General features: G+C 39.2%; 1 protein-coding gene across 4 annotated transcripts in view; it reads left to right on the top strand.

Moving 5' to 3' along the window:
- GRM8 (glutamate metabotropic receptor 8) overlaps positions 1-15,344 on the top strand; it is a 487,038-nt gene that overhangs the window by 392,978 nt on the left and 78,716 nt on the right. For all 4 annotated transcript variants that reach the window (XM_048836888.2, XM_048836886.2, XM_048836885.2 and 1 more), the window contains exon 8: positions 897-1,033. In XM_048836888.2, coding sequence (XP_048692845.1) covers positions 897-1,033 — 137 coding nt within the window. The remainder of the gene's footprint in view (positions 1-896; positions 1,034-15,344) is intronic.

The following is a 15,344-nucleotide window of genomic DNA, read 5'->3' as shown; positions in this document are numbered from 1 at the left end:
ATACCATAGCAAGTAGCTACTCACTTCCACAAGTGGAATCCCACATTGCTTTCTTCCTCCAACACTTTGACTGTTCTCTCATTTTCTAATTTTCAGGGTGGAGGGAGTTGGAATTCGCCACACCTTCAGTACACCACTCCTGACAATTGTAATTGCTGAGAAACTCTGGGCTTTATTCGTCACTGAGTTACACCTGTTCTATGCTGGTTTAACTCTATGCCAGTTGGCAATTGTCCCAAAGTGACTGTTCACTAGCTGAGACCAGCCAGAGTCCAGTAGCACTCCAGCAAAACCCTTTGCTGCTGTTAGCATGCCCCATATGATGGGCCTTGGGGTGTGTGGTGCAAGACCAGGCTATGCCAGCTTAGCTGAGAGCTCCCCTATGCCTGTGGAACTCTCAGCTGACCAGACACAGCCTGACTATTGCCTGCACTTTTGTTACACTGTACTCAGTCCTGAGGTGAAGTTTTGACCCCCATTGAAGTCAGTGTGAGTTTTGCCATTGACTTCAACAAGGCCAGGATTTTATCCCTGCTTCTTAAAATAGCCATCTAATGTTAATCAGTATTAAACATTTAACTGAACATTTACCTTTGTAATTTGGTTTGATTAATTTTACATAGGTTAGCTGGCACTGACGGACAGTTTATATTGTGATGCAAGTAATAACGTCCTTTCAATGGCCTTTCTCTACAAGTAACAATGGCCTTTCTCTACAAGTTTTTTAGGTTTATTATAATGCTGGCAACATTGCATGAAAACTTGCTTGATGTAATTATATCATATTGTCTCATTTTTTCCAGCACATGTTAAAGAAAAAAAATAGAAGCTAAAGTAGATTTATGAGAATATTTTTGGAGGAACTTTATATCAATTGTTGTTCAACTGTTTTGTAGGGAGTGCTGGAACGCCTGTTATTTTCAATGAAAATGGAGATGCACCTGGGCGCTATGATATATTTCAGTATCAAATGACCAACAAAAGTGCAGAATACAAAGTAATTGGTCACTGGACAAATCAACTTCACCTAACTGTAAGTAGCAGGCTGATTACATAGTTCTCATTAATGAGAAGTTAGAGCATTTGAGCTTTCATTTAAAAAACATATATTATTTTTTATAATTGTCAGCAGCAAGAAAATTCCCATTTTTCTCCTAAGCAAGGGAGCTAAAACAATATCTTGTATTTTAGCACAGATTTCCCCTTGTGTTCCTCTGTTCTGTTAAACTGTATTGTAGAATCTTCTCTATAGCCAGGTAGGGGTAATGGAAGTTTCTTCTTCATAAGTAGGCTATTACACAAAAAGATTGGATGTACACCACTCATGTCCTTGATGCAAATGGATGCAATGTCCTTGAAGTCAAGAGGCAGATTTGTCCAGCAATCACTCCTGACTTCAGATCACCCACATGAAAACGAAGTACAGGGCTACTGTGCCGCCAGACCAATAAAATGTTAATTTCTGAACATAAAAAAGGGAGAGGCTGGAATGAAGTTATGGCTATATATTTATACTGTTAATTTGGATAACACTTCAACAAGAACAATAAATAGCCCAGATTCATGCGTTAAGGTGCCATGAAATGAAAATATACATTTCTACTGTGGTTAGCTGTTGTACATAGTGTTCATTTGGGCTGTGGAAACATTTCACATCAAAACCTGAAAGCGAGCAGTTTTACCAGATCCTGGGTTTTAGTATGAATCCAAACCACTGTTCAGGCTTTAGGGAACATCAAAGAAGAATTGAGCTGACTGGGGATCCTCCTTCCCAAAAGAAATCTGATGAGGTTCAATAAGGATAAGTGCAGGGTCCTACACTTAGGACAGAAGAATCCAATGCACCGCTACAGACTAGGGGCCGAATGGCTAGGCAGCAGTTCTGCGGAAAAGGACCTAGGGGTGACAGTGGATGAGAAGCTGGATATGAGTCAGCAGTGTGCACTTGTTGCCAAGAAGGCCAATGGCATTTTGAGATGTATAAGTAGGGGCATAGCGAGCAGATCGAGGGACGTGATCGTTCCCCTCTATTCGACATTGGTGAGGCCTCATCTGGAGTACTGTGTCCAGTTTTGGGCCCCACACTACAAGAAGGATGTGGATAAATTGGAGAGAGTCCAGCAGAGGGCAACAAAAAGGATTAGGGGTCTGGAACACATGACTTATGAGGAGAGGCTGAGGAAGCTGGGATTGTTTAGTGTGCAGAAGAGAAGAATGAGGGGGGATTTGATAGCTGCTTTCAACTACCTGAAAGGGGGTTCCAAAGAGGATGGCTCTAGACTGTTCTCAATGGTAGTAGATGACAGAACGAGGAGTAATGGTCTCAAGTTGCAGTGGGGGAGGTTTAGATTGGATATTAGGAAAAACTTTTTCACTATGAGGGTGGTGAAACACTGGAATGCGTTACCTAGGGAGGTGGTAGAATCTCCTTCCTTAGAGGTTTTTAAAGTCAGGCTTGACAAAGCCCTGGCTGGGATGATTTAACTGGGAATTGATCCTGCTTCGAGCAGGGGGTTGGACTAGATGACCTTCTGGGGTCCCTTCCAACCCTGATATTCTATGATTCTATGATTCCCCTTCACAGAATGCTGTTCTCCTCATTATATCCACCCTCCCAATAGATACCAAATCCCTTCATACCCTTCATGCACCCTGCTTAATTCAGGTAGTCCCAAAACCGTCCCTACCTGGTGGTCTCTGCTGGTGAAGAAAAGGCCAACAATCCTTTCCCCATGCCATCAGATCTTCAGGAAATGGCTGGCTGGCTGGTCTGCTCCCCATCTAGCATGTTTTTTGTTTGGTTGGGTTTTTTTGAGTGGAAATCTAAGTCTAATCCATAAAATGCAGGTGAATTGGCAGCCAATTCTGTCACCATCAGTAGTTAAACTTGGAATTGCTCTTAAGATCCATTGCTGCCTCACTGAAGACACTTTACCTCCCTCTGGAGTATATTTTCAGCAGAAAACACCATATCAAATGGGGAATCCCTGCAACAAGGGATAGGGCCAGCTATGCACACCCCAAAGATGCAGATAGCTACAACCTAAAGGGGAGAGGCCATGGAACATCACCTTTCCTTTAGAAAATAGCACAATGTAAGGAGGAGGGGAAATTATGATCATAGGAGGAGGGTGCTGAAATTCACCAGGTTCAGTGTAAACCCCCAAAAAACTTACAGGGTTTGGTGTGAGGTTGGTTTGGAGTCTCTGTAGTGCTTAATTTGTGCCAGGGCTCGCGAGGGCTGAGCCCCAGCACCTCTAAACTTGACCGTTCATAGCCCCAGCACCCCTGGGCTTGCTGCATCAGTTATGAATGTAAAAAAAATTGCTTGAGCTCCAGTACCTCTTTCATTACAAATTAAGCTCTGGGTCTCTGCAAACCTGAAACACAAAATGAACTTAAGGAATTGTGAACCTTGATGACTGGATCCACCCATTGGATCCTGATATCATGCAAACCTCAAAGAGTTGGTTTCACACAGTTCTGGTTTTCAGTATAACAGGTACATAAATAATAACAAAAACAAAGCTATAAGTATTTACAAATTATTGTTCCTTTGAGACTACTTTGCAGTAATTATCAGAGTGCTACCAATATTATAGCTTCCCCTTTTCAGCCACAGCTCTGATAAATCACCTTACCATATCTACTATTAAGTTTCTATTGCTGCTTGGCCAGACACTATTGGTTTATTTTTGGGGCCCAAATAGAAGCCTACAAATATGCAGCCTTTGACAACAGGTTATGTGCCTGTATTATCTCCTTCCTGTAGTCTTCTATGAAAGGGAGAGTTCCTCTTTGTATCAGTCTGCTGAGCAGTGTAAGAGAAATAGGAGACGTGAAAGAGAAGTGCTCAACAACATAAGGAGAAATGTACTAGCCAGGTCCTGAACACATGAGAACAAGAACTTGAAACTAAATTTGTGTTCCTTACAGTTTTGGGATAGATTCCATATTCCATGATATGCTACAGTTTTGGTAGCATGATATAGCTTGTCGGTGAAGAGAAATATTTCTATTTAAATATTTACACTTTTCATAATTATGTGTGCTTTGTTCTGTTTGATTTAGTTGTAACTGCATTCATGTTTTCTTCCAAAAAAAGATGACTAAAGCTCCCATTCAGTCTTTTAGCTTTTCAGTCCTGTTGCTGCTGGTTGTTTGTTCTTTTCTATATTGCGCCTGTATGTCATTGTCATATGGTAATTATGATGGTGTGTGAAATATAAGGTGAGGCTGGCAAGTACCAGGGAGTACTGAAAACACTGTTACACGTGAAAACACTGAATACAAGCACACCTGTGTCTGCTACAATCTTGTCCTCCCATCTCTTTCTCTCCTACTTCCTCTCCTATTTATTTCTTATTCACCTGCCACATATTGTCTAAATTTTAGATTATAAACTCTCTGGGGCAGGGACTGTTTCCGTGTAATCGTGTTTGCAAAGTGCCTAGTGCAATGGGTCCTAATCCCTGTTTGGATCCTTAGCCACTCGCACAATAGAAATAAATTAATTATTGATGATGATGATAGATTTTGTTTAGGCCCTATTTCCTTTTTCACCAAGCTTAGTTCATGTGTGGGTGTTATTTTATCTACTGATTACCTATTGTAACAAAATAATATATTTCTTTCACTAGACAACATTTATTGGGCACTGGGTAACTTTTACTGATAATTACCAGCACTGTTAATCATCACACTGCAAACCATATTATAGTCTTTGATCCCCAGTGGAATTTCCATTGATGGCAATGGGTGTATCAAAGGCAATATACTGGTGTAAGATAATAGACCAACTTTTTACATTACTGACCTACAAAGGACAGGCCTTTTTATTTCAATATCTTTCTCACCCTCCAGAGTGGATACCTTCCTTTTAATGAAGCTACATTACATACCCAGTTGTTAAATGACTGCGATTTTTAATGAATATTAACCAAATATCATCTATAATACCTAACACTAATTTTTTTCATCAGTAGATTTCAAAGTGCTTTACAAAGGAGGTAAGTACAGTATCATCACCCCCATTTTACAGAAGGAATACTGCCCAAGGGGACCCAGCAGGCCAGAAACTAGAACTCAGGTCCCTGCTGTGCCACTCTAACGTTTGATGCATGATGCTACACTTCTGTTCATATGGTCTATTCCAGCTTCTGCCGACATTTTCATTTCAAACTGCTTTATAAGCTAACACACTTTTCTCATAAATCTACTTTATTCAGTAAATGCCATACTTCAGTGAACTATATTTTTTTGAGCAGGATAGTGAAACTTCATAAAAGTTTTGTGTCTATTCTTAGGGCTTTCTCTGTGAACAATCAATAGCCACTGTTAAGTTTAGCTAAGGATTAGTACATTTCTCTGTTGTGGAGTATTGAACTAGAAATTTTTTTCAGGATTGTCCCCGATATTTTTTCTATCAGATTTTGGCTGCAGTGCATCAGACTACCCTCTTGTCTGGTCCTGACTCTAAGCCAGACCTTCAGGATTTGTGTGCTGGGACCTTTGGTTCTTCAAAAGTTTTCACTGGTTCCTCAGGGTCTCATTGGCAACTTGTCCCTCTTTTTGTGTGATATTGGCTTTCACATGGTGCAGAAAATACTAACACTGGTATTTAGATAGAGTATTTAGATAAAGACTCTATATCGAATCCCTAAAGGTTTGTTTGTCAGCAGACTTGACCGGCTTCAGAGCTTCTTCTAGCTATGATATGGGTTTCTTCCTTTAATCTTCAGCTTTCCTTCAGGCTGACTGACCTTTCAGATTCCCTCTGCAGCAGCTATAGCTTCCAGAATCAGGGTTTATGATTACTGCTCAACACTGAACCAACAAGAATAAACACTTTAACCTGACAATGCTAATATGGAAGCAAAACATCTGGCAAACACAATATAGAAGTCAAAATATAAAAAAGCATAGTTAGCTCCTATATATACACTTGAACACAAGAACAGAATTTTCTTTGGCTTGGAGACATCAGACACTTGACCTTTAGCAGACCAATCTGAATGCAGATGCTTAAAGCTGTCAAATGAATATCACAAACCCAAAGAGCCTGATTCTCATTCACAATAAGGCCATGTTTTACCGCTGTGGCAGTGTACATTTACACCCACTTTAAAATCCCTTTACACTCCCAGACTCCTGTAAAAGGGGCTCAGTATAAATAATAACCAGACACAAAGCACTTGATTTTTATATTATGATGACAGAAATTTAGGGCTATTATAAAGTATGATCTTTGACAATAAGTTAAGTGTCTGTTTGTGATTTCCATTTCTTTATTACTAGTAGCAGGCAAGGTATTTCAGAGCAAACATTGAAAGAAGTAATATTTGCATAAAAAGGTGCTCATATTCATAACAAATAAGAAACACATAAAGGACGGGAGTTTTATTTCCACCAGAAAATCATGTTTTATTCATTTAGCTACAGTACTCTGCATACCAGGTCAGATGTAGTACTTCCCAACAAATGTGTGGGTTTAGCAAATTTGAGCCCTCAGCCATGTAATCTCCACAGGAGGAAAGCTGTTAAAAACAAGCTAGCAGTCCTTGGCATTTATGAATTGGCAAATGTACTTCCTTCTATGATTAATAATGAATCCCCTTTTAGAACTTGTGTCACTTAGTAGTATGTGTTGTAACATGAGTGCTAGCTAGAAATGCTTACTGACCGCTTCTCTCAACTGCAGTAACTAGACAAATTCCTGAGCCAGGAAGATCAGATTCAAATCTGAACTTGAAGTTGGTCATGTTGACCTGGGCTTTGGTTTGACCCAGAATTTAGAACAGCTAATATTTGGGGCTTGGTTGAGGCTATGAAAAGCTGAAGCAAAGGCACACTGGAATTATCACCGTCTTTGAGATGCAAGACAAGAAGACATCTAAACATAATAAAACTTTTCAGTGAAACACAGGGAGGTTTATGAAAAACTGTACTTAACATTAGATTTCTTTCCTCCTACACTGAATAGAAGTTGGGGAAGAAAAAGAAGCATCACAGATTTACAAGATTGTTTTAGCAGTAAGAAGAAGCCTGGTCACTCAGATTATCAGAGACTGTATACAAGAATGTTAAGTGACTTGTTTATGGCTTTTATTCTGTGGCTGCATCTTAATTTGCAGTGCTTTTCAGCTAAGAAAGGGTTAAATTAAACCTTTGTGGATATGAAGATCTAGCAGAGATAGTCGTAATCATAAGAAGACAGTGCTGACCTGAAGCACAAGCTTTGGTGAACAGTTGAACACTGGAAATCCTAGAGAGCAGACAGAACTTACCTTCTGGCAGTAGTGTCACCAGAGGAGGTGAGTCATTGCTCAGTCTCTGTCCAGTGGCTAGAGGCTTCACAAATTATAAGCCTAGCCCTGTAGGAGAGGATCAGAATTGAGATCCCTCAATTTTTATGAGTCAGAATTAAAACTATACTGACTTCTTGTCTACCTGCAGCAAAAGCAAATGATATAAGATGGTCATGATGTTTTCTCTACCTGTAGTAAACATGATTCAGGACTTGCTCTAGGCCATTACATTTCATTAAAGGACCCAAAGAATCTATTTTCCTCTGATGGCTAATATAAATTTGATTTTATAGAACATTGCTGAATCCAAACTCGAAGTATAACATTGGAAAAATTTAAAAAACAAAACAAGAATTCCTAGTAGGAGCACCTAATGGAAGATAATAAAAAGTTGGACCACTCGTCATCATCCTAATATATTTTACTATATGGTGACCAGGATAGTTGATGGGTGTGCTTTTGCATGCAAATAATCTCATAGCAATACAGTTCAGCCTTGCTTTCCAACAATGCAAATGATCATGACATTGGTCAGGATGTCTTAAGAATAATACTGAATGGATGGACGAAGAAGTGAATTTTCTCTACTGTTCCTGAAAAAGTTCCATTGACTTTCTCTGTAGTATATGGTAGCTCAAAGCCAGGCAGGAAAAGACCACTAGATAATGCTGGGGAGAGTTGCTAGGCTCCACTAAAATAGACCTGGGTGTTCAATAGAATTGACAGATGAGTATGACTCATGTTCTCCTTCACTAACAATCTGAATACATCAGGGAGCCTCTTCGCAGGAAGTGCAGATGCCAGACTTAACAGCCCAATCAATAACAGCAGACAATGAATGTAGTCTGTGGGACAGTCTGTGAAATAGGTAGGTTGGGCCAAAAAGAGATTATTTTTAAAAGTAGCACTTCTGTGAGTGCCTAATTAGGAAAAAAGCAGGAAAATGGAACATTTGTAGCATTGGGAGACTGCACATCCCAATGTTATTAAACATTTTACCTTTGAAGAAAAAAGAAAAAAGAATATAGATGTAGAAAAGACAGCAGTTGGTTTGGAGAAGTACTTCTATTAGATTAGGAAGCATATAGTACATTATTGAACACCTGAACAGACCTTTGATTCAGGGTTCAATGAATAGAAAGATACATAAAAAGAACATATCTTCTCCTCGAAAGCTTACTGTGTGACAGAATTAATAGTCTTTTTTTCCCCCAATGAAATAGAAGTCAGGCTTCCATGAAATGCTATGTACAGGGGAAACAAAGTGAGATGCAGAGGAAATGCCCTGGACTTGGATAACCATTTGTTCATCATTAGAAAGATGCCACATTGCCAATAAAACTGCCTCTGCTCCAGAGCTAAGACAAATAGAGATTTTTCCCACCTTGTCCGGGTCAGTGAAAGTCAGATTTCTCCAGTGAAGTATGGGGTTGCTTACACAGTAAAACACTGGGAAGTGTGATGAAAAACTTGACTATGAATTTGTCACAAGCCTCTTGCTTCAGCAGTAAGTATTCTATCATTTTTGTGATCCTTACATACAGGAACAAATATGCTTTGAAAGAACTACACTTTAAATAGCCATAGCATGAGGGATTGCAGATTATTTTTATGTACTTCTGATCATTTCAAGAAATATAAAGAGCCCCTATGACATATGATAAATTAAATAATCTTATTCGGTTTTTAAATAAGTAATTCCTCTTTCACACGTAAGGCCACTGTACAATGATAGAGCAACTAAGAGCCATCGAGTGTTGGGTAAGTTGCTCTATGGAACTTGTCAATGTGATTAAATTTGACACAGAGAAACATCTATTCAGGTATAACAAGTAGTTCAGTGAATGGGTTGCCAACAGTATGTATGCAGCAAATTGTGAGGCAGTGTGGAACATGGGGCAAAAAGTAGGCTAAGGCCACCAGCATTGGTTGGTTGTTTTTGTCGCTGAAAATTAAACTGTACTTTAAATCTGGAGGTATAATGTTTATTGTTAACAGCCAGGGTAGTTGATTAAATTACCTTTAATTTTTGTGCATTTGCTTTAAATAACTGAACTCTACTACTAAATGAAAAATCATTAAATTAAAGAAAACATTCTGGAATAGAATTTTCAGGGGATAGAGTCTTGTAAAAGAGAACCACCATCACGTGGCAGCTCATTTACTAATTCATATTTCTTTCTGTTTACTTTATCATACTTTCTGTCCTGGCTTGTTATGTCCCTCACAATAGTATTAACTAATTTATAGCACAAAATATTGTTAATGTTTGTATATTTATATAGCGTCTTTCATCCAGATCAATCTCAAAGCAAATTTTATTAACTGATATGGAAAGTAATCCCTTTGAGTATTTCTGGAAACCACCCAACATTGGGAAAAATAGAGTTACTAATTAACAGTTTATACACCATTACAGTTTAGAGTAGGAAGTGAAGACAGAATACCAAATTGCACTGAAACTTTAGCTGAATTTAGGAAAGTCTTTTTAGGAAGTGTTCTGAGGTCACTGGGGTGTAGGGAAATAGGGGATGGTATTGAACTATGGGGCAATTTGGGGTATGGTTGCAGCTGTACGTGGATGACACTTAGTTTTGCTGTGCTGAAGTCAACACAGGGAATTCTATATTTGACCTGGTCCTAACAGATAAACATGAACTGATCCCATGATTAAAAATTAATAGTAGCTTGTATACAAGTGCTCATGGATCAATTTATAATGTGCAAGCAAAATAAAGTCCAGACCAGTTTTATACATACTTGGTACTTTAATAGCGCCAGTTTCACAAAGTTGAAGACAATTATGAGACAAATCAGCTGTGAGGAAGAATTTAATCAGAAAAATGTGAATGATAATTGGGAATCATTTAAGAACACCTTATTAGATTCCCCAAACCCCACAATCTTACAACTGAGGAAGAGCCCTTGTGGTGGTTAAAAAAACAACAACGACAAAAGACCTGATTTAGAGGGAAGTGAAGGCAGTTTGTAAAAAATAATATATATAACAAACAGAAGAAAGGGGAAGTAATGATAGTAATGAATATAAATCAGAAGTTAGAAAATGTAGATTAGTGATAAGGAAGCCAAGGGACACAAGGAGAAATCTATGACCAGAAGACTTAAGGACAATAAGAAGTTTTTAAAAATACATTAGGAACAAAAAGAATCCTGACAATGATATCTATCTGCTACTAGATGGAAATGGTAGAATTATCAATAATAATGCAAAAAAGGCAGAACTGTTCAATACATATTTCTGTTCTGTATTTGTGGGAAAACAAATGATATAGTTTCATCATATGCTAGTGATAACACTCTTTTCATTCCACAAGGTTAAACAGGAGCTACTAAAGTTAGACATGTTTAAATCAGCAGGTCCATTTAAGTTGCATCGAAGAATTTTTTAAAAGCTGGCTGAGGAACTGGCTTGACTGTTAATGTTGCTCTTCAGTAAGTCTTGGAGCACTAGGGAAGTTCCAGAAGACTGGAATAAAGCTATTGTTGTGCCAATTTTAAAAAGGATAAATGGGATGATCGGGGTAGTTATAGGCCTGTCAGCCTGACATTAATCCCAGGCAAGAATAATGGAGCAACTGATACAGGACTTGGTTAATAAAGAGCTAAAGAAGGATAATGTAATTAATACAAATCAACCTGGGTTTATGGAAAATAGATCCACTCAAACTAACTTGGTATTTTTTTTTTATGAGATTACAAATTTGGTTGGTAAAGGTAATAGTGTTGTCATAATATATAAGGGCTTTTGGCTGGTACCACACAATAGTTCCATAAATAAACTAGAACAATAGAACATTAACATGGAATACATTAAATAGATTAAAAACTGTCTAACTGATAGGTCTTAAAATGTAACTGTGATTGAGGAATCATCATCAACCTCTCAGGGACTGGTTCTTGGGTCTACACCATTTAACACTTTTTCTATGACCTGGAAGAAAACATAAAATCATCACTGATAAAGGTTGCAGATGACATAAAAACCGGGGGAGTGATATGTAATGAAGAGGACAGGTCACTGATTCAGAGCAATCTGGATCGCTTGGAAACTGGGTGTAAGCAAACGTGCACGTTAATTTGGCCAATTGTAAATGCATACATTTTATTATTACTGTATATATCTAGGAATAAAGAACATACTTACAGATGGACAACTCTAGTCTGGGAAGCAGTGACTCTGAAAAAGATTTGAGGGTCATGGTGGATAATCAGCTGAACATGAGCTCCCAGTGTAACACGGTGGCCAAAAGAACTAATGTGATCCTGGAATGCATAAATAGGGGAATCTTGAGTAGGAGGAGAGAGATTATTTTACTCCTGTATTTGGCTCTAGTGTGACAGCTGCTGGAATACTGTGTACAGTTTTTGTGCCCACAATTCAAGAAGGATGTTGATAAACTGGAAAGGGTTCTGAGAAGAGCCATGTGAATGATTAAAGGATTGGAAAACATGCCTTATAGTGATAAACTAAAAGGGTTCAATCTATTTAACTTTACAAAGAGGTTTAAGGTATAATGTGATAGGGGCCTTTGGTGACTGGGTGGCCTAGTGGCTATACCATTGGTCAGAGGGATTGGAGGGGGACCTGGACCCTCCCCAGGGCCCTGTGTAGTTCAACCCCTTAATAGGAGAGATGGGTCTGCCTCTTGGCCGGGGTGTGTGTTCAAGACCCATTTCCTTGGGCTACATCCAATTAAAGTCTCTTTAATCTGGGTCCTGGCCCCGCTAATTCAATTACCCTGCAGTTGGGGCATACCTGCAGGCTCCCCTTGGCAGGGGAAGGCTTATTTGCCACCAGTGGCTGTGTTGGCTTCAGGCAGGCAAACAGAGAGCTCCTGCCTCCTTGCCAGTCAGCCCCCAATTGAGCCAGGCTCCCTTCTCTTCTCCCTGCTCCAGGCCTGGCATCCACTGTATGTATACTGGGGTGGGGCTAGCTGAGCACACACGTTTTCTCTAACCCCTGTTGTGCCAGGTGGCAGTTCCTCTGCTCCCTCACAGATGACTTGATTACAGTCAATAAGTACCTACATGGGGAATAAATATTTAATAATGGGCTCTTCAATCTAGCAGAGAAAAGTATAACATGATCCAATGGCTCGAAGTTCAAGCTGGATTAATTGAGACTGGAAATAAGGCATACATTTTTAATGGCGAGAGTAATTAAACATTTGAACAATTTACTAAGGGTTGTGGGTGTATTCTCAATCACTGACCATTTTTAAATCAAGACAGGATGTTCTATTAAAAAGCTCTAGGAATTATTTTGGGACAGTTCTATTGCCTGTGTCATACAAGAAGTCAGACTAGATGTCACAATGGTCCCTTCTGGCCTTAGAATCTATGAATCTCTCCAGATTAGTACTTGAATGATAGTGAAGTTGAAGCTCAGTCTGGATATGAGGGAGGTGATGTTCGTGGTGTGGAGGAAGCATTTGACAGGGCTGTTATAGTAGAGAAGATTAATGCCTTCAATATTGAGGCTGTTTTCCATTCTTTGCACTATGCATTCACTAACTTGCAGTACACCTGATGCCACTTCAGAGGGTTTCAGTAGTGAAATGTGCCTTTTAGATCTGTTCCTTGCTAGATGCATAAGATCTTTACATTCAGACACAGAATTCACCATGGTAACCCATGCCTTTATTACCTCTGGACTGGATTTTGCTCCTTCACGTGGGACAATATATGAAGCCCACTTAATTATTTTCCAAACTGAAATATGTCCATGACACACATGTTGATGCATTTCCCCTCATTTGTGGGTGGGATGTAGGTACACAGCTTACCCCAAAAACCATGCCTACAATCTGGGGCCCTTCTCATTTACTTTGAGCCCTTCCTTTGCTTTCCCTCACAGCAGCACTTTCCCTCTGGATAACTGGGATGAATCCAGCATCTCTACTTTTGATATCTCTAATGCTGTATAATCAGGTGGCTGGGAAATCATGAGGAATGGTGTGATCATCAGCAATCCCCTCTTATTTTCCCCCCTTGGAAACAAAATTTTCAATCTCTGTGATATATCTGGTCTTTAGTGTCCCAGCAGTCAGATCCTGAAACCTTTTAACTGGGGGTCTCCAATGTGACATCAAATGTTTTACTTTTACTACTGTTTCTCTTTATTTAATTTTTATTGCAGCTCAAAATGTTTTATGCTTTGAGTCTTCTCTACTTTTTTGTTCATGTTTGTCTTTTATCCCTAGCAAAAAGATATTTCTTCTAGTAAATCTTCTTGACAGTATTTTCTGTAGCTTAAATTTGTTTCTCTTGCTTGTTTTCTGTGTTCGCAGCTCACTAAGTCCAAGTGTAGAATTTTCAAATTATGTATTGACTCTTCATATAAGTGGCAAAACAGACCTGAAAACAAGCTTTTCCTTTGCAGCTTGACGTCTCAAAATACAAACAAACATTTGTCTCACAGTTCTGAACCAGTTCAGGTTTTCAGATGTTTGGATCCAGTTTATTCACCCAGCACTGGAATCATGTTTAAAACGCCGATGTGATTTTCTTTTGTCTATGTAGAACTGACATATCAGGAGCTAATTACAGTAGGAAGATCTGACTTTTCCCTAAAAAGAACTGGCATGTAGTTAAAAAAAGAAATATGACTTATTATAGTGACAGCTGATAGCACTTAAAGTAATATCAATATATAAATCTCTGGATTTAGCAAGGTGAAATGCTTCAAGTTCATAGAATCATAATCATAGAATATCAGGGTTGGAAGGGACCTCAGGAGGTCATCTAGTCCAACCCGCTGCTCAAAGCAGGACCAATCCCCAATTTTTGTCCCAGATCCCTAAATGTCCCACTCAAGGATTGAACTCACAGTCCTGGCTTTAGCAGGCCAATGCTCAAACCGCTGAGCTATCCCTCCCCCCTAAAATTTTCCCCTCTTTTCTTTTTGCCCCAGATCCCTAAATGGCCCCCTCGAGGATTGAAAATGGAAAAACATATTATATAAATAAATAGCTCAATTCCCTCCTTTGACTCCACTCCATCCTCCCCCCCCCTCCCCAAAAAAAAAAGTACAAAAAAGAAAGATGGTATAGTAGCTGGTTAGTTCAGCTGGTGGTGAAAGTTAAGTATTAATGTGTTGTAGCCTTCTCCTTTAAACATCTGAAAATGATCTGGGTCTCTCTGTTCTATTTAGGTTCTCCTACCATATCTATCACTGTGGTATATGGTGGGGATGTTATGAGCCTAAATTCACTAATGTTTGAAAAGTATCTTAAGATGGTCGCATGGAAGGTACTATAGAAATGCAAAGAATAATTAAAGTTAGCTGTGTTTCCCCGACACAAATTTGTCACCAATTTTAATATGAATTACAAGAAATGAATATGAATTCTCAAGAAAATCCGAGAAGCATCGTTGCTGGAACTAGGGGTGCTGGGGGTGCTGCCACACTCCCTGGTTTGGAGTGGTTTCCATTATATACAGGGTTTACAGTGTGGTTCAATGGCTCTCAGCACCCCCACTATGCAAATTGTTTCAGCGCCCCTGCCCACAAGTATAATAGAAAAGATGCGGTCATTCTTGCAATTACTCTCTATGATTCATTTGCTGTCATATATTTTCTTTGAGAACACTCCACGGGAAATGTGTTATGTACTAACTTAAAGTCTCTTGAGAGCAACTTGAGTAGCATACTTCTGGGGCATAAAAACTTTAAGTAGAAGAGGGTAATTTTTTTTATTTCCCTTGAAAGTGAAGAGCCTTTCTCCCGCTCTAGGTGCTTTTATGGCAATTAAAATTTACAACTTCAAAAATATAAATCATACACAAACACAGAAAAATGCATCCTGGAATGCCATAAAAATCCACAGTAATACTTATCTGCAGCAATGTCAGTAACCCCTTATCTGACAGCCCACCAGACTACACTGCACCCTCCCCTTTCCCCATAAGCCTGAGGGGGAAAGATGATCCTTGCAGCCTCCCTTGGTGGTTTACAAATCTGGCCTCTGGCTTCTGGCAGACTGAAGAAGGGAATGCATTCCAAAAGTGAGATCT

Source organism: Caretta caretta, chromosome 1 (genome assembly GCF_965140235.1).
Source record: "Caretta caretta isolate rCarCar2 chromosome 1, rCarCar1.hap1, whole genome shotgun sequence".
NCBI classification, from domain to species: Eukaryota; Metazoa; Chordata; order Testudines; family Cheloniidae; genus Caretta; species Caretta caretta.
Note: the sequence above shows the minus strand (reverse complement) of the source record. Positions and strands in the feature narration are given on the sequence as shown.